The sequence below is a fragment of the Pantherophis guttatus genome, chromosome 3 (genome assembly GCF_059756535.1).
Source record: "Pantherophis guttatus breed Tessera chromosome 3, ASM5975653v1, whole genome shotgun sequence".
NCBI lineage: Eukaryota > Metazoa > Chordata > Lepidosauria > Squamata > Colubridae > Pantherophis > Pantherophis guttatus.
The window spans coordinates 9185722-9209296 of record NC_142065.1 but is presented as its reverse complement, the minus strand read 5'-3'; the positions used below and the strand labels follow the sequence as shown (position 1 = coordinate 9209296).

Here is a 23575-nt window from a genome sequence, read left to right as displayed (position 1 = left end):
ATCCTATTGGTTCAGCCCTCTACAACAATCACATGAGTTTCTCATGTGGTCCCTTGAGAAAATTAATGGCCTGTCCTTGATCCACAGCTATTATCTGGGTACTGATATTAATTGAATTCTTCAGGCTGTGGAGTTTGTTTTGCTTCCACGGACCAGTTTTGAAAAGGATCAGATTGAGCCTGGATAGCTCAGCAGACTAATGCATTGTAATTAACATCCAGCTGTCTGCAATTACTGTAAGTTCGAATCTCACCAGGCTCAAGGGGGCAATAAGCTGACTTTGTATAAATATACAAAAATATGAAGGCTATTGCTTAACGCATTGTAAGCCGCCCTGAGTCTCCGGAGAAGGGCAGCATATAAATCAAATTAAAAAAAAAAAAAAAGTGAGGCAGAACAGGGTCCTGGGATTATGTCAGGTGTGGGGGTTGGGAAATGACGATTTTGCTCAATAAAGGAGAGCATTTGTAGCTCCGGGTTGAACGGTGGGGTCCTTGGTGCTCTCTGAGCTTGGTTGTTTTCTTGCAGGCGTTCCATTATCCAAATTAGATGACATCAGTTCTAGTGACAATTTCTAGATAATTTCTCTATGCACATACACACAAAATCCACATATTAAATAAAAAAAACATCGTTTCTAAACTGGCAAGAGAAATCACCTACACCTGGACAGCAAACAGCACTCATTAATGATGATTCACTTAACAACCATCTTGCATAGCAACAAGAAATCCTAATTGCGGTTCTAAGTCAACTGTACCCTTGTGTAGCCTTAGTTGATTCAATCAATCAGCCGGAGTAGAGTTGGAAGGGACCTTGGAGGTCTTCTAGTCCTGCTCCCTGCTCAAGGAGACCCTATACCGTTTCAGACAAGTGACTGTCCAGTCTCTTCTTAAACACATCCATTGATGAAGCACCCACATCTGAAGGCAAGCTGTTCCATTGGTTAATTGCCCTCAAGTTAGGAAGTTTCTCAATTCCAGGTTGCTTCTCTCCTTGATTAGTTTCCATCCATTGGTTCTTGTCCTGCCTTCAGGTGCTTTGGAAAATAAGTTGACCCCTTCTTCGTGGCAGCCCCTCAAATACTGGAAGACTGCTATCATGACACCCCCCCCCAGTCCTTTTCTCTAGACTAGCCAAACCCAAATCCTGCAACTGTTCATGTTTTAGTCTCCACGTCTCATCTTATCTTATCATCTTATCTTAGTTGCTCTTCTTTGCACTTTTTCCAACGTCTCAACATCTTTTTTTGTAACGTGACGACCAAAACTGGATGCAGTATTCCAGGTGGGGTCTTTACTAAAGTTTTATAAAGCGGTATTAATACTTCATGTGATTTTGATTCTATATGCCTGTTTATACCAGGGATTGCATTAGTTTTTTTGGCTGCTGCCGCACACTAGTGGCTCATGTTTAAGTCATGAATATTCGTTACAGACAATTCTTTTTCCATACGTTTGCCCAAAGAATATGTATGTATATTGGAGGTGGTGATAGTTTGAGAGCTGTAGGCAACCAAATTTCATTTTAATGTTTGCCGATTAGTGTACATTCAAAGTGACAATGAAGTTATTCTAAGTTCTAAGAATGTCCCAAAAGCAAATCCTCTGATCCACTAACATGGGGGAACATACTACAAATCCTAAACAAGCTGTGTAATAGGTCAGCTGACCATCAGTTCAGGTCAAAATTGATGTCAAAGACCAGCATAAAAAAAAAAGCAATTAACAAACTGAATTGACCACCATATTTTTCCTCCTTTCCCCCATTCTTGATAGGCACAATGTGAATTGATGGAGGCAAGTTTAGCTATTTGATGAACAGAATGATTAGAGAGAATACAAATGCCTGAACAGGTAGTACTTGACTTATGATCACGATTGAGCCCAAAATTTCTATTGCTAAGTGAGAGTTTGAGTTTTGCGACATTTTACAACTTATCTTGCCACAGTTGTTAAGCGAATCACTGCAGCTGATAAGTTAGTAACCTGATTGTTAAGTGAATCTGGCTTCCCCACTGACTTTGCTTGTCAGAGGGTCGCAAAAGTTGATCGCATGACCTTGGGACACAGCAATGGTCATAAATAACGAACCAATTCCCAAGCATCTGAATTTTGATGCAAAGGTCATTAACTGTGAAAACTTTACACAAGAAAAAGTTATAAAAGGAAGTCTGGATTTTGCTCTGCAAGACAGATGATTTACCCGACACCCTTCATCTTATTCATGTGTGCTTAGTACTGCCCTCTTTTCTCAGAGCAGGACACCTAGGAGCATAACCAAACCAAGTTTTGAGTTCTAGAAGCCATCTACCACACTACCAGCCTTAACGTGAAGGTCTCTACCATCTTTTTAACCCATCTTAGTGAAGAAGGAAAGTGGTGTGAAGAACTGGCAGGAACCTGAAGGATAAATAAAGGGAGATGGGAGAAATGAAAGAACGTCACACTTGCTAAGTAGGTATTATTTATTAAGGCTTGTATTCTCCTAGAGGAAAAAGTTAATCTGATGCTGTTCCATTACTCCTTACATCAGAAGTAACAGACAAAGCTATATGTTCTAAATACAAGTCTAAATGATACAGCTTAAAACTTTCATTTAAATTGGAGGTCCTCTTGCGTAAATATTGTTTTTCAGAAGATATCTGCTTTCTAATATAAGTAAAAGATCCTCTACAATTAAACACGTGCAGATTCAATGTGCTAGAGCAACAGGCATGAGCACCAAGAATTCATGCTAAATTTTTTGAAAACTCCGGTTGGTGGCCACTTCTTCCGACAGCTTCCTCATTCCACAAAAACATGACAGAAGATTCATTTCTTAAAACAGTTGTTTTTTTACTCATCCAACAGAAAAAATAGGCACACGCACACACAATCAATTTTAAACATCTGAAGCATAATCCATCGTATGAGTCTGAACTAAGATTTGAGATTAAAGCTCACCATTATTAGTATAAAATCTTAAGTGACTTCCTCGAGGGGGCGAGTGGGGAAAAAAAAGGGGGTGGCATATTAAAAGTATGAATTTAATAATATTAAAAAGCAGGGGGGAAATTAAAAGCCACATTTTGCCCAAGCCCCTGCAATGTTGAACACATATTTAAATGATTAAAAGCTACAGATAAAGCAAAAAATTATGATAGGAAACTTGTCAGCTTTTTCTTGCAAGATATGATACAACGCAGATGTTCACTAATGTTCACCAATTATAGACAAAATAATTTAAGACGTAAAGTACAATCCATGAGGAATATTTCTCATGCAATATCCACAAAAAAATAACTGCAAATGATGAAAATGTACAATTGTGTTTGTGTGAAATCCCATTTATACTTCTTGCATGCGAAATTACCCCAGTGAATTACGCCTTTTTGCTTTTTTGTAAGGAAGGCAGAAGTATACTTTCAAATTTTTTTCCAAAATAATGAACGTGACAGATAAAGTTGAACTTCATAAAATAACCTGAGCTTGCTAAATTAAATGTCAATATTTTTGACACAGGTTATTTCTCAAAAAACAAAAATAAAAAACGAACTGGTATTTTTGTTTCTACTTGCCATAAGAATCAAACTGACTGTGGGAATGGCGAGACAAGGGGATCTGTGGTACATAAATATAAAAGCAATGACTTTTCAGATTAGAAACATAATTTGTGCTGCAATTAAAGGTCTTTGGAAAAAGGCTAATATTTTCAAAATCTTCAATTGTAGATGAACTTGTTTAACCAACTTTAAAAAAATAAAAAAAAACAAGAAACATCTTTATTAATGGATTCTACAGCATTTTACATAGAAAAGATTACAATTTAATGCATATTCAGCTGGGAAAACAAAAACAAAACAAAACCCAATCCCTCCCACTACAGTGTACTTAAAAGATGCAAGATTTGAATTTCCCCTGCAAAAAAGATATTGGAGCTGAAAGCTTTATAATCTCCTGATGCCAGAATACACAGCACCAAGGCATTTTTAAAAAAAGATTCAATTTTTCATAATCAAATTTAATATCAGTTCTAGTATATATATATATATGTATATATATATAGCAAACCATATATGCTTATTCTTATTGTTTATTTTGATTCTGACGTTCCTGCAAAGAGAAAAACAGGAAATTAGAATGTGAAAACCCAATAAAAAACTCTTTTACCCGTCTTTAATTTTTTTACAAGCCACCGCGTCACCCTAAAACAATGGGACACCCAATCTTTTTAAATTTCTATTTTGTTGCATGTACACTGTGGCCTGCATATGATGTAACAAGATTTTCTTATAATAAAACACAAGGAAACTGCTTTCATGCCATGCTATATATTTTAAACATACCACAATATAGCTTTTCGTGATAATTTTAACTCCTAAAGCTAAACTAGGATACCTAAAGGCAGTGTTTTCTGTAAAATTAAGAAATACTCCAAATATAGAGAAGCACATTTCTTTGTAAATTACAAGTTAACACCTTAAAACCAGGCTTAAAGGAGTATGTTTTGCAGTTTCTAGAACTCCGTGGAATGGAAAGCGACGCTACTGATGGAAAGTGATGTAATCCATGGTACATTTAACTTTGTCTTTGCTGAGGGGGGGAGGTGTTCACAGCACGCCAGAAAATAGATATGAATGGATTATATAATGCGAAAACATTTCAAGAGTGTGCACAAGGAACTTTAATCTTCAATGTAGCCTTCTTCTCATCAGAAATAGGTATCATAAAGTACCGTACATAAGTCTCAGCGCAGACCCACAAGCCTGTTACTTTAAGGGCAGAAAAACATTTTATGGTTTGGCTCAAGGGTGTTTTTTCAAAAGGCAACTTTTGTTTTTTTTTTCTTGAAGATGTTTCGCTTCTCATCCAAGAAGCTTCTTCAGTTCTCTGTTCAGTTCAACTAAGAAGCTTCTTGGATGCGAAGCGAAACATCTTCAAGGCAAAAACAAGAAAGTCCAGTTGCCTTTTGAAAAAGCACCTTTGGGACAGCCATGACCTGGATGACTGAGAATCTCCATAGACATTTGTGGTTTGGGACTTTTTTCTGTGAAAACTTTCTGAATCACAATTTTCTGAATGAGCCTCGGTGGTGCAGCGGACTAAGTGCTATTAAGTGCTAGCACTTAGCTGCCAGCTGCCTGCAATTAGTGCGAGTTCAAATCTCACCAGGCTCAAGGTTGACTCAGCCTTCCATCCTTTCGAGGTAGGTAAATTGAGGACCCGGATTGTGGGGGCAATAAGCCATCTTTGTATAGAACAACCCCGCTTAGGGGGGGCCCGAAAGCCCTAATAAGCAGGTATATACATAAAAGTATTCAGCCTATTGCTATAATGCATTGTAAGACGCCCTGAGTCTACGGAGAAGGGCGGCATATAAATTGGACTAATAAATAAATTTTAAAAATGGTAGCTCCAATATCCTGGACAAGTGACAGCTTCTGTTTGGATATGATCTTCAACAAGATGGAATAGCATCTACTTCCCATTTAACATCCTGTCATTCCTATTAATTTCATGTTTTTAAAGGGCTCAGATTAATAAATAGTTTGGTTCCTCAACTCCATTTTTTAAATGTTTAAAGGCCTTAAAACCTTTGTGAGCAAAAAACCCTTTGGCTGATCAACAGGATAAAAAATATATATCCTAAACAAGGTAAATCATGCAAATATTTTGAATACTTTAGACCTGCATGTCTTCAAGGATAGTCTCAGCCATTTGCAAGTTCTGCATCACTTCTGAAACTGAACAGGATCTTAAAAACAGGGAAATGTAGTACTCGAAACATGTAATCTTCCAAGATTGCTCAGGCTGATGACCACTCCTTAGAAACAAAATTACTGCAACCCACACACTTGACTGCCTAAAGCATGTTCGTGCTAAAAAAAACTGCATGGAAGCTTTTACATTACAGTAACTCCAAAGCCACAATCCATGGTGGTCTTTTAAGGTGAAAGAAGCAGAAAATGCTATCCAGAAGGCAAGTTTGTTTTGCACCAAGAAACCTGCTTCTTTTCTCGCCTGTAGGTATCAGTTATATGCATTAATTTATGTGTCAGCCTAAATCTAATTGCTCTGTTGTGTTCCGTAAATCATTTGCAAATATTTGATAATGGTGTAGCTAAAATAACATCTTTGCAAAATAAATAATGCCATTTAAATACAATAACCTATCACGTCGTTATTGCAATGCAAGGTGAGATCATTTTGTTCTGTGCTTCAGTGTAAACAATTTAAGCTGGTGCAAGCATACTGAAATTCTACAAGCAAATATTCAGTTGGAGACATTCTCTTCCGTTCCTAAGGGGATTTGTGAAGTAAAGGTACCACCTGAAATTTCAACTAAGCTTACAAAAAGGACAGAAATACTCTGGTCTTATTTATCTAAAGCTCACAAACTAACAAGTCATCTTCAACTGGACTCCATTCCTGATGGCGTATACTGCCATATTTCCGCCACTTTCTCAGAGTGATATGAAAAGTACAGGTAGTCCTTGATTTACAGAAGTTCATTTGGTGACCATTCAAAGTTACAATAGCACTAAAAATTGTGATTTAGGACTGTTTTGCACACGACCATTGCAGGATCCCCATGGTTACACGATCAGAATTTGGAGGCTCGGCCACTGGTTCAAATTTATGACGGTTGCAGGGGTCTACATGATCCCCTTGCGCGACCTCCTGACAAACAAAGTCAATGGGGAAGCCAGATTCACTTAACTACCATGTTACTAACTTAACAGCTGCAGTGATTCACTTAAAAACCGTGGCAAGAAAGGTTGTAAAATGGGGCAAAACCCAACCACTATCTCGCTTAGCAACATAAATTTTGGGCTCAACTGTGGTCGTAAGTCAAGGAGCATCTGTAGTTTGCCTTTGCTTTTTATCTATATTTGCCAGTCAGCATCCACCCCCAACTTTCCAGTTAATGTCGTATTCAAATAGAAAGCTAAGTCAGCCATACTTGATTAGATGCTGCAATCTACCTGGGCAACATGTAGACCAAAGAGCTCTTAAAACCAGTAACTATAAGCCTGACACCAGTGGAAAACCTGCAGCTGAGATACAATATAGTGCAGTAGAACCACCCATTGTAACAGCAGCTGATAAAAAGAAATTAATTCTGTAAGCCTAATAGGCACCTAAATGCGGCTGTTTAATATAAATATACAGAAATATTCCCCAGATCTCATTTTTAACAATGAACTTAATGTTACAGTAACTCTAGTTTACTCACACTTCTGACTTTTGTGCTTATTTTACCCTCCATTTTTATTTTATGCCAAGTTCCTGAGAAAACTCATGAGTTCTACCATACTGTGATTTGCAATTTTTTTTTTTTAATAAGGATAAATTCTTATGTTGCAGCATTTTGGAGAAACTAAACAGTCTATGCTTCTATTTTGTGCTATGGCTTAGTTGTTAATGCCCTTAAATCTCATTTACAGGTGAATTTTATAGTCTTTATAGTCTTTTCCTTTTAAAACCTTATGGTTCTTTTGGTTTTGGTTAAATCTATCATTGCCATAATGCTTGAGCATGTATTATAATATTGTATTAATAATGTTACAATCAATCAATTTTACACATATGAAAATAGCTCCTGTAATTGAGAAGTACACTAATAATTTTTTTTCTAAATATGAGTGCTGTACAAAATTTCAAATTCAAAATACTTCATGTCAAGGTTGAATCAATTGTTCTGTGTTTGAAACAGGCTTGCTCAATAATTCTGAAAGCATAATGAGCTTGAAACACCTCAAAAAAAGGTTGAAACAGACCACTTTGAACATCAAATAATTGCATTTAGACAAAATGTGGCATTCTGGATTTGTAAGGCTTTGCATACCTGTGCTAAGGAGATACCAACATCCAATTTGTTTAAAAGGCTTTCATTTCCACATGGATACTTTTTAAGCCCTTCCTTCAAGTAGCAGCCAGAATATCCCACATAAGGAACAAAAAAACTGCCAATCGTGGGTTTCTTTTATAGACGTCTCTTTAAAGCAGAAACACATCTTGCTCGTGCATGGGTGAGCGATTAATATTTCACTTACAGGTAGTCCTCGACTTATAACCGTTCATTTAGTGACTGCTCTAAGTTACAATGGCACTGAAAAAAAGCAAATTAGGACCATTGTTCACACTTACGACCGTTGCAGCATCCCCATGATCAAAATTCAGTCTCTTGGCGACTGACTCCTATTTATGACGGTTGCGGTGTCATGTGATTTCCTTTTGTGACCTTCCGACAAGCAAAATCAATGGAGAAGAAAGATTAATTTAACACCCACGTTGCTAATTTAACAACTGCAGTGATTCACTTTAACAACTGCAATAAGAAAGGTCATAAGATGGGGCAAAACTCAGTAAACAAATGTCTTACTTAGTCAGAGTTTTGGGCTCGGTTGTGGTCGTAAGTCGAGGACTACCTGTATATTCCAAGCTTTGTACCAGCCTACATCCATTACAGCACTGAAAACTAAGCCATATCTTAACAAAGCAGATACATCTCAACTTTTTGGCCTATTACAATAAAGCAGGTTTTAAAAAAAGAAAGCTGTTGGGTTGAAGCCTTGTGGGTTAAATCTGAAGAATGCGTAATATCTATCTTCGAAATAAGTTGTTTTTTTCTTTTTTAAAAAAACAGTGTCCCTTTGCACACTCAACTCCCATTCACCTCCAGGGTGGACTTCTTACCCCAACTGAATTAAAATGTTCTTAAAGCCAGTTTACCTTTCGTACCACTTCTTCCTCCTCCTGGCGCTTTTCGTAATGGGAAAAGTCATCGAAGATGGAGGTCGTGTGCTTGTACATAGCAATAATTTTAAGCACTTGCTTCGCTTTTTCTAAGGGCACCTCCTGAGTGTCACGGGAGTTTGTCACTGGCTTGTTGTCATTGTTCTCCAGCCTGATGTGTCGAAGCTGGTTGTTGGGAACATCTTTCACAAAGATCCACTTGACGTCAAACTTCCCCTTCCATTTGTCCTGGGACCACACGCCGGCACTGGTGCCGTAGTCCACCGACGACTTCATTTCTGCCACGCCACAAAAATGTCCACTGCCGTTGACGCTGAAGAGTAAATAGACCGGGCCTTTACTATTCATAGAACGGAAAGCGCTGTCCAAACGTTTGTTGCCGTGTTCTGTGCTACACCAAATGGAGTATTTGATGGAACGATGGATATCGTCCTCGGAGTAACTCTTGATGATGAACACGCGTCCGTTTTTGAGGTTCCACTCGAAATCCTTGGGGTTGTAACTGTGGGCGGCTTTCAGCTTTTCGAGAACGGGGTGGGACTCGCCGCCTCCTCCTCCTCCTCCGCCGGGGATGGTGTTCGTTGGGGTATTCCCAGGCGGGTTGCTTTCGTTACCGGTTCCTACGCTTTGGCCAAAAGCTGCATTGCGGTTCCGAGGTGCCACCCATCGGTTTTGAGGTGGGGGCGGCTGAGGGTTCTGGTAGGGCAGCTGGGTCAGCGGGGGTGGCTGGGTGGGAATTGGCTGAATGATCTGCGGCTGTGGGATAGACTGAGGAGAAGGGATGGGTTGTTGAGGAGTTGGGATTTTGGGCATGGGACCTTTATTGTCCCAAGTACCTATGTCCATGTTATGTTTGATAGGCGGCGGAGGCAAAGCCCCTCCTATTACAGGCCCGCTTTTCGCTTTCATTTTGGGCTGGGGTTTCGCAGGTTTGCTAGCAATAGCAGCCCAAGAGGTTGGCTTTGATACCGGCAGGTTGAGGTTTGATCCGCCGTTGCCAGACAACGCATTCGCCATCCCGGCACTGTTTACCACCGAGCCTACGGTTTTCACGGCGGAAGCCGTGACGTCCCCGCCGATCTTCAGTCCAACCATTCCCTGTTCGATGCTATTCATCCCAGGCGCTTTATTCAAAGTATCGTTATGAAATCCCGTTTGCCCGTCCACAATTGTACCCCCAAGGGAGCTGGGTGGGTAACTGTAGCTGCTTCCGTAAGCCGAGTTCTGGGTCTGCTGCCCCTGAGAGCCGCTCGTTCCCCATGCTGAGAAAGGAGGGTTTTCGGGGAAAAAATTAAACCGGTGTGGATAAATGTTGTTGCCCAATCCGCCAGGCTGTCCAAACACAGCATCGTGCATGAAGTGGTGATCGCCGTTACTCAGCTGTCCATAGGTTGTAAGGTATGGGATAGGAGGGTCTCCTCCAGTTGACCAGGGAGCTTCACTCAGTGAGTAGGGAAAGCTAATAGAAGGTGGATAATAACTGGACAAGTAGGGATCGGTCATTGATGGATAGCTGTTGCTCTGTTAAAACGAAAAAGACGCAATTTCAGATTCAGTTGTTTACATTATTTAAACTAGAAAAATATTCAGGAAAGTTCAAATCCACTCTACAAAATAAAAGACTGTGAGGTTTTTGGGTTCTCTCCGAGCTTGGTGGTTTTCTTGCAGACATTTCATTACCAAACTAGATAACATTATCAGTGCTAGAAGGAAGTGGAGTTTGCACAGATGATGTTACCTAGTTTGGTAATGAAAGCACCAAGTTCAGAGAACACCAAGGACCTTACTATTAAACCCTGAGTTACAAATATTCTCTTTTATTGATAAGACTGTAAATGCCTTAAACCTGAAAACATGTCTCTTGCTTCTTAACACTTTCAAAATTAAGGCAGGACAATTCTTTCACATGGTTTCTCACCGACTGCTTCAAGGATTAATCACAAGACACAGAGCAATTTGAGTAGACATGTTTTGTTCGAAAATCTGCAGTTTGGATAAGTGAGAAGTTATTTTTAAACTTCTTTCACAGTACACTAATATTATGTTAGAGCTAAATTAATCCAACTGCTTTTGAACTGTTCTCAAACAATATAACATTATGCAGTTATATTAAATTTTAGTAAAATCAAATATTTGTAGATTCTTTAGACTAAAGCATGTACTGATCTGAAACAAAGTGGATTCCTCTGTGCAAATTATGCATTTAAAAAAAAAAACCCTTAAGACTAAATCCGGACTCTAGAGTGTGTTCTCATCTACCCCAATTAAAGAATATAATAAAACTTCCACATTTGATTCATTAATCTGTCGTGTTACTTATTTTCCCATAACCACACAAATTCTGGCTTTTTAAAATCATTGTTACAGTCTCTTTGTTTCATGTTTTGTTTACTCACATAATCATTAATTTTCTTTGCATTCCACACTCATTCTTGATTCAACTTACCTATTTAAAATCCCACTGCTTATCTCTCCATTTTGCTAGCTATTTTTGAAACCGTCCTTCTACTTAGTGATTCCAGTTCAGTTCGCCTCTAGCCTGATCCCAGCAGCGTCATTCTTTCTCCTCAATATTTTCTGCTAATCTACCTTCTTTGCAAGCTACATTGGCTCATTTTCTGGCAACGCTCATCGAACTCTCATATTGCTTTTAAACTCTGCACCACATGAATCAGGAGTCTTCATCTATCATGTAGCCAGTGCTATCTTCACTCAATCTCTCTGAAAGCTTATCTCTTCTGTTTACCTTTTTCTACAGCTTGAAATGCTGCCTGGTACAATGCCCTGGTATACGCTTTAAAGCAGAGTTCCCCGATGTTTGTGGCTTTGCGGACCAGCGGGGGGGATGGTTCCGTGCAAGTAGCCAGCAAGCCCGTGTGCTATTTCATTTGCGCATGCTGCATGCATGTGCGCCCGCTCACGCAAATGGAGCACGTGCATGCTGCTCGTGCAAATGAGGATGCGTGCATGCGTGTGTGCTCCCCCGCTGTTTCCATGGCCCGGTTGCAAACCCCTCACTGCCCACTAGTGGGCCACGGACCACAGATTGGGGGACCCCTGCTTTAGTGGATTGGCCTAACCTTCAAGGTAGACCCAAGCAGTCCATGAAATGGGAAATTTATCCTGTGAGCGGATGTGCTCTATCACTACTGACTACACGTTAGTCTTTTAGAAGACTAGTATATCCTTTGAATTGGCAAATCACACTCAAAATTATTTGAGTGACGTTAATCCATTCTGTGAAACTGAAGCCCATTTTAGTCAATTATTGACTATAGCAAATATAGAAGCCAGCCATAAGACATGATATACAGTAAAAATACAGAGTTCATATCAATAAGAAGAACCTATCGCATCTGGCAGAAGAGGGATGCTATGGGTGCCATCTGGCGAAGAGGTACATTTGGTGGAACCCAAGAAGTGGGTCTTTTCTGCAGTGGTGCCCACTTTATGGAACATCATGGCTTCATGCAATAAACCTGGTTGTGTCATCAGGCCTGGGGCCTCAAGGGACTGTGAGGTGCTGAGTGACTCCATTGTTATTAATATCTGCTGCTCTTTTTTTTGCCTTTCAATAACAATTTTTAATTCTGTGTATTTGTGCCACTGTTTTATGGTTTTTATTGTCAAGTTTTTCATGAGGTGGGTGGCCATATAAATATGATCAATAAGTAAGCCAATAAAATTTGAAATAGGAAGTCCTAAAGCTGGATTACACAGTAGAAAGATACTACATAATTTAATAAAAATTGGAAATATCAATTTAAGCCCGATTCAGTCAATCCCATTTAATATTCTAAAATGGTAACAGTTTCAACTTTAATCCACAAGAAAAATAGTTTTACTGTGGAAATGAGTACTGTATAAAGAAGTCCTAATATTCAGGGCTAATGTGGATTTACTTAAGCCAGTACTATTATTATACATTCAATGAGAATAATATGTTTTCAACAAGAATAAAATGAATTGTAAGTGGCCTTTGATTGTGTCTGTGCTAGAAAAAAAATCCTTTTAAACAAATTTCACTGATTCCAACTGACATATGTTTAAAATTCCTTTTTAAAAAATCAAATCACTTTTCAAGCATATAGACTAACCTGATTTGACTGTCCAGAAAGATAAGGCTCAAAATCATTGTCATGCACTGTATCCTTCTGATGAAGAGAACCATTTTGCACTGAAACAAAAGAGTTGCAATTATAACACGCACACTTTGAAGTTTCAATAAAGATCTGTTTTCTAAAGCACGACAGTATACACAAATAGAACTGTGTTTATTCTACAGCATTATCTATTTAGAGAAGGGGAAAAGGTCAGATTTCAACATGAAAAACACTGCCACATGCCCTCAAGATACCATTGTTCCTTATAAAAACTATCTAAATGACAATTACTGAATACCCCACAAACAGGTTTTTCAACAACCAGCAACACAGTTTTGTTAAAATCAAGAGTAAGACTCATAGAATGAATTAAAATGTATTTGTCCAGGAAAGCTGGATCACTTAGTGTAAGCAGGAAGCCAAAGCTGAGAGGCCTCCAAGTCAGAAAGAAGATCAATAACATGCTGAATGAATGGCCCTCATAAAGCTCAACCCTTGAAGGTATACGACATGGATTCTGTATAGCACTTGTTAGTGGCAAGTTAGATTGATCTAAATAAACAGACCTCTTTTAGATGATAGGCACATCACTAATAGTATTTAGTAACTTATAGGAGTTTTTGCAACCTTTTGAATTTCATTCCAATAAGCTTTGTACATGTCCCTCAATATGATCAATCATTAGCAGTTTTTTTTTAACAAAACACAAGTTGCCACATCCTGTTGCCAATCCTGGATTATATTCTGTCGTAACAAATAATGAAGACAAATGCTAGACATGTTCTAAGCTAAGGCATGCTCTTATTTCACCCAAGACCCCAATGTGATTTTTTAAAACTTTGATTTCATCTTTTAATTTAAATTGGTTGTTTTAATGGTTTTATGTATTTTTATTGCTTTATTATGAATGCCACCCAGTGTCATCATGTGAGACGGGCAATTATAGGAATGCAATTAAATAGATTTACGTATGTACAGAAACATATACAGAAATTCCATAGTCAACAATACAGAAAGTGCTAATCAGGAAAAGAAAAATTGACGGCCATTAATAGAAATGCACATGTACACTGCAATCATCAGAAAAATATGAGTTATATATATATTATATTGATCAACATTTACATATAGGTGGTCCTTAACTTATAACCATTCATTTGGTGACTACTGAAAGTGACTTATGTTCATTTTCACACTTACGACTGTTGCAGCATCCCTGTGGTTACTTGATCAAAATTCATATTTATGACTGTTCCAGTGTCCTAGGATCATGCAATCCCCTTTTGCGACTTTCTGATAAGCAAAGTCAATGGGGAAGCCAGATTCACTTAACAACTGTGTTATTAACTTCACAACTGCGGTGACTCACTTAACAACTTTGGCAAGAAAGCTCATAAAATGGGGCAAACTCACTGTCTTGCTTATCAACAGAAATTGTCGGCTCAATTGTTACGTTGAGGACTACCTTTAAATATATTGTGTCCAGTTGAGTTTATTGTGCTAATTAAACTTTAGCTTATGGAATTTAATTCGCTCTAGTGCTATTGCACTGAGGAATAATTTGATTTTAATTGTATATGTTATTTCATTTTGCATATGTAGTTTATATTGCATACTGTTAAAGAAAAGCTTAGTTAACAATATGAGATAAACAACTAAACTATGCTATAAACCAGGGGTGGGTTCTACTTACCTTTACTACCAGTTTGCAATGGAAGCGTGTGCACACGCTTCTGCGTATAAGCTTCTGCGCATGCGCAGATTGTCAATTATGACGTCCAGGTGGGTGGGCGGAGCCTCCCCTTTTACTACCGATTCGCAAGAACCAGACAGAACCAGGAGCACCCCACCACTGCTATAAGCACAACCACCAGATGCTTTACTTTTTTATACGTACACATATACAGGTAATCCTTGACTTATAACAGTTCGTTTAGTGAGTTAGAAGTTACAACGGCAATGAAAAAATTGACTTATGACTGTTTTTCATATTTATAACCACTGCAGTATCCCTGTAGTCATGTGATCGAAATCCAGATGCTTGGCAACCAACTCATATTTATGACGGTTGCAGTGTCCTGGTGTCATGTGATCATCTTTTGTAACCTTCAACAGTCAATGGGGAAGTCAGATTCGCTTAACAACCGCGTTACTAACTGAACAGCTGCAGTGATTCACTTAATAACTGTGGCAAGAATGGTTGTAAAATGAGGCAAAACTCTTAACAACTGTTTCGCTTAGCAATAGAAATGTTGGGCTCAATTGTGGTTGTAAGTCAAGGACTACCTGTATATGTACGTGCTACAAATATATGAGGTTAAAATTTTTTGAAAAATTAAAATTCCATGTTATCTATCAATGTAAGCATATTATAGGATCTCTTTCATAATAAGGAGCATTTCTTTGAACGAGTAAATGTTATCTTACATTTGCATTTCGATGCTAAAATGTCAGGACTAGTTTGCTATTACTAATAAGATGTGCTAATTATATTCAAATTCACAGCAGGTTGAACAGGATTGGTGATTTTGCCATTGATCTACTGTCTTTCAGGAACTCCCCCATCAAATATTGCTATTTCAGATATAATCTCTACATCTTGCACTCCCAAATATGTTCAACTTTTTGGAAGAAGTGCTCCAAAAATAGCTTCAGTGGAAAAAGAGGGATGATGTGTCAAGTCTCATGATTTATAATCTCATAATGTTCCAATGACAGAAGAAGGAGTTGTACTTGCAGTACAAAATTATTACCATCTTAGAAATTTATTATTTTTTACTTTTGATTTTTCTTAAGGGGAAAAAAAAAACCACTCAAAGAGAATGTTCTGACTTTTAAAAAGTAAAAGGGTATGAGAAACAAGCGCCTGCTGAGAACACTGTTTTAATTATTTTGAAGATTTAAGTTTGTTATAACTTGCTTTGTGAGGTTTTTATTCTGGAAAGTATAGATATTATTTTTTAAGATCTTTAGATAAAAATCCAATGAGCTGCATAGACATTTATAGGACTGAATTTATATATAGGAATAAACCTCACTGAGAGTTATAAAGAAATAACAAAACAGAGGCTTTTCGTTTTTTAATGAATCATAACCAAACATTTGCATGAATACATTCATATAAATCTGCTATCAGAAGAACTATCTAAGATTAGAACTTTTCTTACCTTTATTATCCTGACCTTTCGCTCTCTGTCATGCCATAGCACAGGGTACAATAAAAGAGACAAAACAAATATTTGTCATTTGTTGAGACCTCAGAATAAAGCAAACTATCATCTATTGAAAATGTATAACAGCGATACAATATTGTGTTATATATTCAAGACAGATGAGTCTGTTTAGATATTTAAAAGTAGGTAATTCTCAACCACAAGATTTTCTCTGGCTTCAATTTTACTTTCTACAAGTGTTATGTCTTTGATGATTTCAAAAATATTTGCATTTATTAAATCTGCTTACAAATTGTTAATAGGGTATCATGGCCTTTCAGGAGATTGGAAACAAACAAATAGCCACATATTAATAATATAATGCAATAATGAATATTAAGGATTCAGTATTTTTCTTAAAGAGGAAATAAAAGGTATGGAGAATAAGAAATTCAGAGTTACAGACTACAGAGAAATATTGCTATGCAGTATATTTTGAATCTGAAATGCCCCCCAAATCTGTTTTGCATCTGAAGTGGGCATTGCCTACCACTCTGAAGTGTTTTGAGTACAAAATATTATTTTTCAACAATTGTTTTGATCATGAAATACTTCCAAAAGGGTTCGAATTCAAAACTTTTCACAAACCCTTAATATGTATTTTTAGTTACCAGATAAACATAAAAGAAAAAGAAATGGCTTCTTGGAGGGCTTCTTAGAAAAGGCAGCAAACCCTCCAAGCCTCAAAATATTATCCAATGTGCAAGAAGTTGAACTTCAACAGGAATATACACATAGACATATGTATTTGTTCTCCCAGTATATAACGAGAAAAGGGGGAGGGGGGGAAACAAAAATGAAATGGCAGCATGTAAAGAATCAAGAAATGATTGAGAAACAAACTTAAGTACCACCTATGTTGCCTTAGGCAAGTCATTATGTCTGAGACTCGGATCCCTTAACATGTGAATTATACTATTCATTTTACAGTACCAGTAAAATTACAAGAAATAATATTAAACTATTTAAATACTACAAAGCAATTATAAGGGCAAAGATACATTTTTGCAGTCATGAGCAATAGTGCTTTTGGAAAAAGTTCTCATTTTTTGAAAAAATAAATCTTCTTGGGATACAAAATTAGATGGGAATATTTATTCCCATCTATAAGCCAAACTCCTAGAATGAGACTGATCTTTTAAAACTGAAAGTGGGAGGGCCTGTGTCAATGAAGACTGAAACAGCTGACACAAGAAGGAAGATTATAGAAAAATTATTAAACCGTCTGCTTAAGGATTGATGCTCAAACAGAAACATGAAGGAGCTTCACTGACATCAAGTGCAGTAAAGAAAATAAAAGTAGGGCCTAGAAGAGAAACAGGAAGCTTGAAGCTAGCAAGAACATTCCTACAGAAATAGTAGCTTAAAGCTGCTCAGGATACAGAAACTTAATATCCAGGGGGATCTGGTCTTCAGTAACTATCTAAAAATGGCTTTGGGTGGCTTGCTCAGACCTAACCCAAGAGTCCAAATTCAGATCCGCCATCCAAGGTGCTGTTGAAAGATGTGCCTGATCAGGGTTTTTCTGTTGGACTCAGAGCTCAGGAGGAGGGGTCGCCCCTTCTTTTTATATTCTGACATTAAGCGGGCACTCAAAGCCACCAGGCCCAGTCCTCCAAAGCAGTCCTGAAAGGGGGGGGAAGGGGGAGGAAGCCAAGCAGCCCAAAATCGAAGGTAGGGCCGGGTAATCTTTTAGGGGCCAAGTAAGCTCTTAACAAAGGCCTGAAGGAAGAGAGGGAGGGAGGGAGGAAAGAAGGAAAGAAAGGGAGGAAGGAAGGAAGGAAAGAAAGAGAGGGAGGGAAGGGAGAGAAGAAAGGGAGAAAGGGAGGAAGGAAGAGAGGGAGGGAAGAGAAGAAAGGGAAAGAGAGGGAGGAAGGAAGGAAAGAAAGGAAGAGAGGGAGGAAAGAAGAAGAGGGAGGGAGGGAAGGAAGGAAGGAAGGAAAGAAAAGAAGAGAGGGAGGGATGGAAGGAGGGAAGGGAGAGAAGGAAGGAAGGAAGGAAGGGAAGAGAAGGAAAGGAAGAGAAAGAAGAAAAGAGACGGGAAAGCCAAAGCCATTCGCCCAAAGAGCAGAGAAGAAAAGGGGCTTTCTTCTTCCTTTGAACCGCGCTGGCTGGGCTGCTTCTCCCCCACCCCCGCACGGGTTTGGACTACATCTCCCATCGTGCTCCCTGGCGAAGCCTGGCTTCGATCAAGGCAGGCGGGAGAAAGGAAGCAGAGCGCATTCCCCGCATCCATGAAAAGAAAAAGAAAAAAAGCGCGTTATGCCCGAGGAAGGATTGGTCGAGAGCCAAGGAAGGCAGAGCTGCTGGAGACGAGTTCGAGGGAGTGGGGTGGGGGGGTTGGGAAGAAAGGAAGGAAAGAAGGGGGGAAAAAAAGAGGGATGCGGCTGGGCCTTGCTCCCCCCATCGACTTACCTGGGGGTCAACGCTAGTGGCAGACATCTCTCATGCGCCCTGAAATAAAGGGGAGGGGGGGTTGGGAGGGGGAAAGGGAAGAGGAGTGGAGGGGCGGGGCCACGCCAGGCAGGAGCGCGCGCTCTTTCCCTCCCTCCTCTGCTCCTGTAACCCCCCCTCCAGAGAAGGGGGCCTATGCGCACGCGCGGGGGCGCGTGGGAAGGTGGGGGGGAGTGAGAAAGGGGAGCGGGAGCGTTAGGTCAAGGGAAGGAGGGAGGGGGAGGGGAAAGAGGGCCGCGCGCACGCGCGCTGGCTCGTCCGTGCGCGCGCTCGTTTCTTCCCTCACATCCTTCGCCTTCACTCACGAACACACACACACACGCGCGCGCGCGCACACACAAGGAGATGGGGAGGGGGGTGGGAGGAGAAAAGAGAAAAGGCCAGCCGCTGCTGCTGTTGCGCGCTCGCCGGTCCTTCCTCTCGCTTTCCCCGGCTCTTAGCCTCGAGACTTCTATATCCTGGCCGCCGCCTCCCGGAGGAAAAAACCGGAGAGGCCGGAAGGCAAAGGAGACTCTCAGGCAGCCGGAGGAGCCTTCGAACTCCAATGGCGGCGGAGACCGGGCTCCGGTGACGTCAACGCCTCGGCTGCGCGGAGCATGCCGGGAAGGGGAGAAGGAAAAAAAAAAAAAAGCAAAGGGCCACCGCGCGCTCGCCGACGATGAGGTGGGGGAGAGGAAGGCATCACCTGCTGGGCATGCGCAGGAGCGAGACGGCCGTTAGGCCGAGCGGTCTCTAACGCAATGCCCGCCTTTGGTCTGCCCAGTTTTTAAGTTCCCGCCCAATCCTCCGTGGAGGTCAGGTGATTGGCAGGCCGGCGGGTGGGATCAGGAAGGAATCGGAGCCAATCGGAATGACAGAAAAAGCTGAGGGGGATATCATGGCCGATCTCTCTCTCCCAAAATAACATTCCCCCCCCCCACCCCAGTATCTAACCGCCACACTCATTTTGAGGATGGACGTGGGGAATGCGCGCTTTTCCCCGTGAGGCTCCTTCTTTTTTGATAGTCGCGTGGCAGGTAGAAGTTCAACAGGGGTGGCCCGGACATGCGTCCAAATGCTATCTGTTGAACTTTGGTGCCTCAAATAGTCCCGAGGAGCGAGGAAAAAAAGGTTGCCTTTTTTCTGGCCTTTATTAAGGAGGACCAGGCGATGGTTGAATTCACACAAAGAGCACAAACCATGGTTTGAAACTCTGGATTATATAACTCTACAATTGTCTGGTTTGGTTCTGCAACCCAACAAGACAGACACAGACTTTGGAGGATAATTAGAACTGCAGAAAAAACAATGGCTACCAACCTTCCATTGAGGACTCCTATACTGCACGAGTCAAAAAGAGGGCTGTGAAAATATTCACAGACCCCTCGCATCCTGGACATAAACTGTTTCAACTCCTACCCTCAAAACGACGCTATAGAGCACTGCACACCAGAACAACTAGACACAAGAACAGTTTTTCCCCGAATGCCATCACTCTGCTAAACAAATAATTCCCTCAACACTGTCAAACTATTCACTAAGTCTGCACTAATATTATTCTTCCCATCGTTCCCACCACTCATCTCCTCCCACTTAGGACTGTATGACTGTAATTTTGTTGCTTGTACCCTTACGATTTATATTGATACTGTTTCCTGATTGCTTATTTGTACCCTATAACTATCATTAAGTGTTGTACCTTATGATTCTTGACGAATGTATCTTGGTTTTTTATGTACACTGAGAGCATATGCACCAAAGACAAATTCCTTGTGTGTCCATCACACTTGGCCAATAAAAAAATTTATTCTATTCTATTCTATTCTATTCTATTCTATTCTATTCTATTCTATTCTATTCTATTCTATTCTATTCTATTCTATTCTATTCTATTATTGGGATCATGTAATATTCTCTTCTGAAGAACATCAATGAGTTACCTGATGAACATAATTTTGTTTTGCATTCCATTGAGTATAAGCAGGACAGTACATTGCAGTGGTGAAATCCCATTTTTTTTACTACCGGTTCTGTGGCCGTGGCTTGGTGGGTGTGGTGTGGCTTGGTGGGCGTAGCAGGGGGAGGATACTGCAAATTCTCCATTCCCACCTCACTCCAGGGGAAGGATACTACAAAATCCCCATTTCCTCCCCACTCCTGGGAGGAAGGATATTGCAAAATCTCCATTCCCATCCCACTCTGGGGCCAGCCAGAGGTGGTATTTGCCTGTTCTCCGAACTGCTCAAAATTTCCGTTGCTGGTTCTCCGAACTACTTAAAATTTCCACTAACAGTTCTTCAGAACCTGTCAGAACCTGCTGGATTTCACCCTGGTACATTGTACTAAACTATGGTTTGTTTAATCGTGGTTCATAATCAACTACATGCAACTTGGGTTGAAAGCTACCTTGCTACCACATGGACAGCTGGATTCAGCCAGTCAGAATAAGTCCAGATTCAGAACCTGCAAGGATCAGCATCTTGTGTGAAGGGACTTAAATACCTGAAGCAAAACCTTGATTTTTTGAAAAGGGTTCGCTGAATTTGCTAAGTTGATACATGTTGCGGTAACCACAATGCGCAAAATATGGGTAGTTTCGACAACAATCACAACGGAGCCCTAAACTTTGGTTGCTAAGTGAGACAAATTTGGATTCCTTCATTGACTTCGATTGTTGAAGCTGGCTGGGAAAGTTGCAAATGGTGATCCCTTGACCCTGGGACACTGCAACTGTTATAAATACAATTATTTACCATTATATTTCAAACTGGTAATCCTCGTCTTAATAACCACAATTGAATCCGAAAGTTCTGTTGCTGAGAGACTTGTTAATTTTGCTCCATTTTACAACCTTTCTTGCCATGGTTGTTAAGTGAATCACTGCAGTTGCTCACTGTAAAGTTGAATCACTGCAGTAACAACTGTAAAGTGAATCTGGCTTCCCCATTGACTGCTTGTCAGAAGGTCGCAAAAGTTGATCACATGATCCCGGGACAGTGCAATGGTATAAATGCAAGTCAATTCCCAAGTGTCTGAATTTTGATTATGTTACCATGGGGCTGCTGCAATGGTCATAAGTGTGAAAAATGGTCATAAGTCACTTTTTTCAGGGTTGTCGTAACTTCAAATCAGAGGTGGGTTTCAGCAGGTTCTGACCAGTTCTGGAGAACCGGTAGCGGAAATTTTGAGTAGTTCAGAACCGATACTAAAAATTCTGACTGGCCCCGCCCCCATCTATTCTCTGCCTCCCAAGTCCCAGCTGATTAGGAGGGAATGGAGATTTTACAGTATCCTCCTGGAGTGGGGTGGGAATGGAGATTTTACAGTATCCTTCCCCTGCCACGCCCATCAAGCCATGTCACGTCCACCAAGCCACACCCACAGAACCAGTAGTAAAAAAATTTGAAACCCACCACTGCTTCAAATGGTCACTAAATGAAATGTTGCAAGTCAAAGACTACCTGTACTGTAGCCCAAACCACTTTATTGCCCAGCATGCTGCATGAACCCAGTCAAAAATACTTTGGGGTAAAGATAAGTAGATTGTAATCATCATAGATGTTTGAAGGGTAATGGAATATGGGGGTCAACTTTTAAAAAAACCTATCTTCAGAGTCCAATTACATGTAGTCCTCGATTTACAACCGCAACTGAGCCCAACATTTCCATTGCTAAGTGAGTTTTGCTCCATTTTTTGCCAGTTGTTAAATGAATCATGGTTATTAAATGAATCTGGCTTTTCCCATTGACTTTGCTTGTCAGAAACCAGCTGGGAAGGTTACAAAAGGTGATCACATGATCAGCAACACCCTAGCTCCAAAGGGACCCAAAGCAATAGTTTGAAAAACCCTGGTTCACTTTTAGTTAACCTTACAAACCAAAGCTGCACAGCATTAACCTTCAGCAGTGTAAATTGTACAAGCCAAGAGACATTTCTGATTCCAAGGCATCTCAGAGCATCAAGTTACTTCATGCAGAAGTGCTGATAATATATCTGGGAATATCCTAATCCTCCAAAACGTTCAGCCTTATCTGTTGTATGTAAACATGGTTTTAATACATGCTGGGAATGACAAGAAAATGGAAGGTAATTTGGATTTATAACTCAATAGTGAGTTGTTGAAGCCAAAGCAGTGGTGAAATCCAATTTTTTTTACTACCGGTTCTGTGGACCTGGCTTGGTGGGCGTGGCAGGGGAAGGATCCTGCAAAATTCCCATTCCCTCCCCACTCCTGGGGGAAGGATATTGCAAAATCTCCATTCCCATCCCACTCTAGAGCCAGCCAGAGGTGGTATTTGCCAGTTCTCCAAACTGCTCAAAATTTCCGCTACCGGTTCTCTAGAACCCGTCAGAACCTGTTGGATTTCACCCCTGAGCCAAAGTGTTAGGCAAGGGGGCAAAATGGGGTAAAACTCACTTGTCTTGCTTAGCAATGGAAATTTGGGGGTCAATTGTGGTTGTAAGTCGAGGACTACCTGTATTACATTATTACAACCTGGCCTTCTCTTATCAACGTGTGACCTGAGTAAATCAGCCGATGTAGAACAACATCAGCAAATATTTTAGGAAGGATTCTAATAGAAAAAAAATCCTTGACATTTTTGTGCTTAACCAATACTTGTGGAAAGAAAGTTATGAACAGCTGCCAATGTTCTGAGGTTTGAGCTAGATAGATCTTTCAGTCAAATACAAGGCATAGCTGTGGTCTTCTTTTTAATCTTATTTAATAGGCAAATACTAGTCATATAGTTTCTAAAAGTATCCTGAAAATAATCATTTTATACTCTGTCCTTTGTGTCAAAATCATTTTACGCTGCAAAACACTAGCCTCTTGGCCCAAATAGCACTTGGACATTTCATTATGCAAAACTGACAAAATATCCAGGACAAACATAAATGTCCATAACAAGATGTTTGGCCCCTGATTTGATATCATGAATTATTTGGGCAAAGGATAATGAATTGCTCCTTGAGTTTGTGCATCTTGAGTGGCCGAGGTTTCTTCCACTCGTCCTTTTGGTCATTTTGCTGCTGTTTCCTCTCTTAAACTGAGTGTTGTCATTTGACTGGGGAACGGAACTAAAT

At 40.1% G+C, this 23575-nt stretch overlaps 1 protein-coding gene across 3 annotated transcripts; it reads right to left on the bottom strand.

Annotated features, from left to right (window-relative positions):
* Positions 1 to 2453: 2453 nt before the first annotated feature.
* Positions 2454 to 19190, bottom strand: YTHDF1 (YTH N6-methyladenosine RNA binding protein F1). Of its 3 annotated transcripts, XR_009620739.2 has the most exons (6): positions 18472 to 19190; positions 16012 to 16036; positions 12839 to 12918; positions 8718 to 10262; positions 8133 to 8226; positions 2454 to 4094 (listed from the first exon to the last, which is right to left on the bottom strand). XR_009620739.2 is itself a non-coding variant. In XM_034441314.3 (5 exons), the coding sequence occupies exons 1-5, from the start codon at positions 18496 to 18498 to the stop codon at positions 4068 to 4070; spliced, it is 1704 nt and encodes a 567-aa protein (XP_034297205.1). In that variant the 5' UTR covers positions 18499 to 19190; the 3' UTR covers positions 2454 to 4067. The 3 variants fall into 3 exon arrangements, 2 of the variants coding, with proteins under 2 accessions (XP_034297205.1, XP_034297204.1); XM_034441314.3 differs by lacking the exon at positions 8133 to 8226; XM_034441313.3 differs by lacking the exon at positions 2454 to 4094 and having other exon boundaries at positions 7959 to 8226.
* Between the last annotated feature and the right edge of the window lie 4385 nt (positions 19191 to 23575).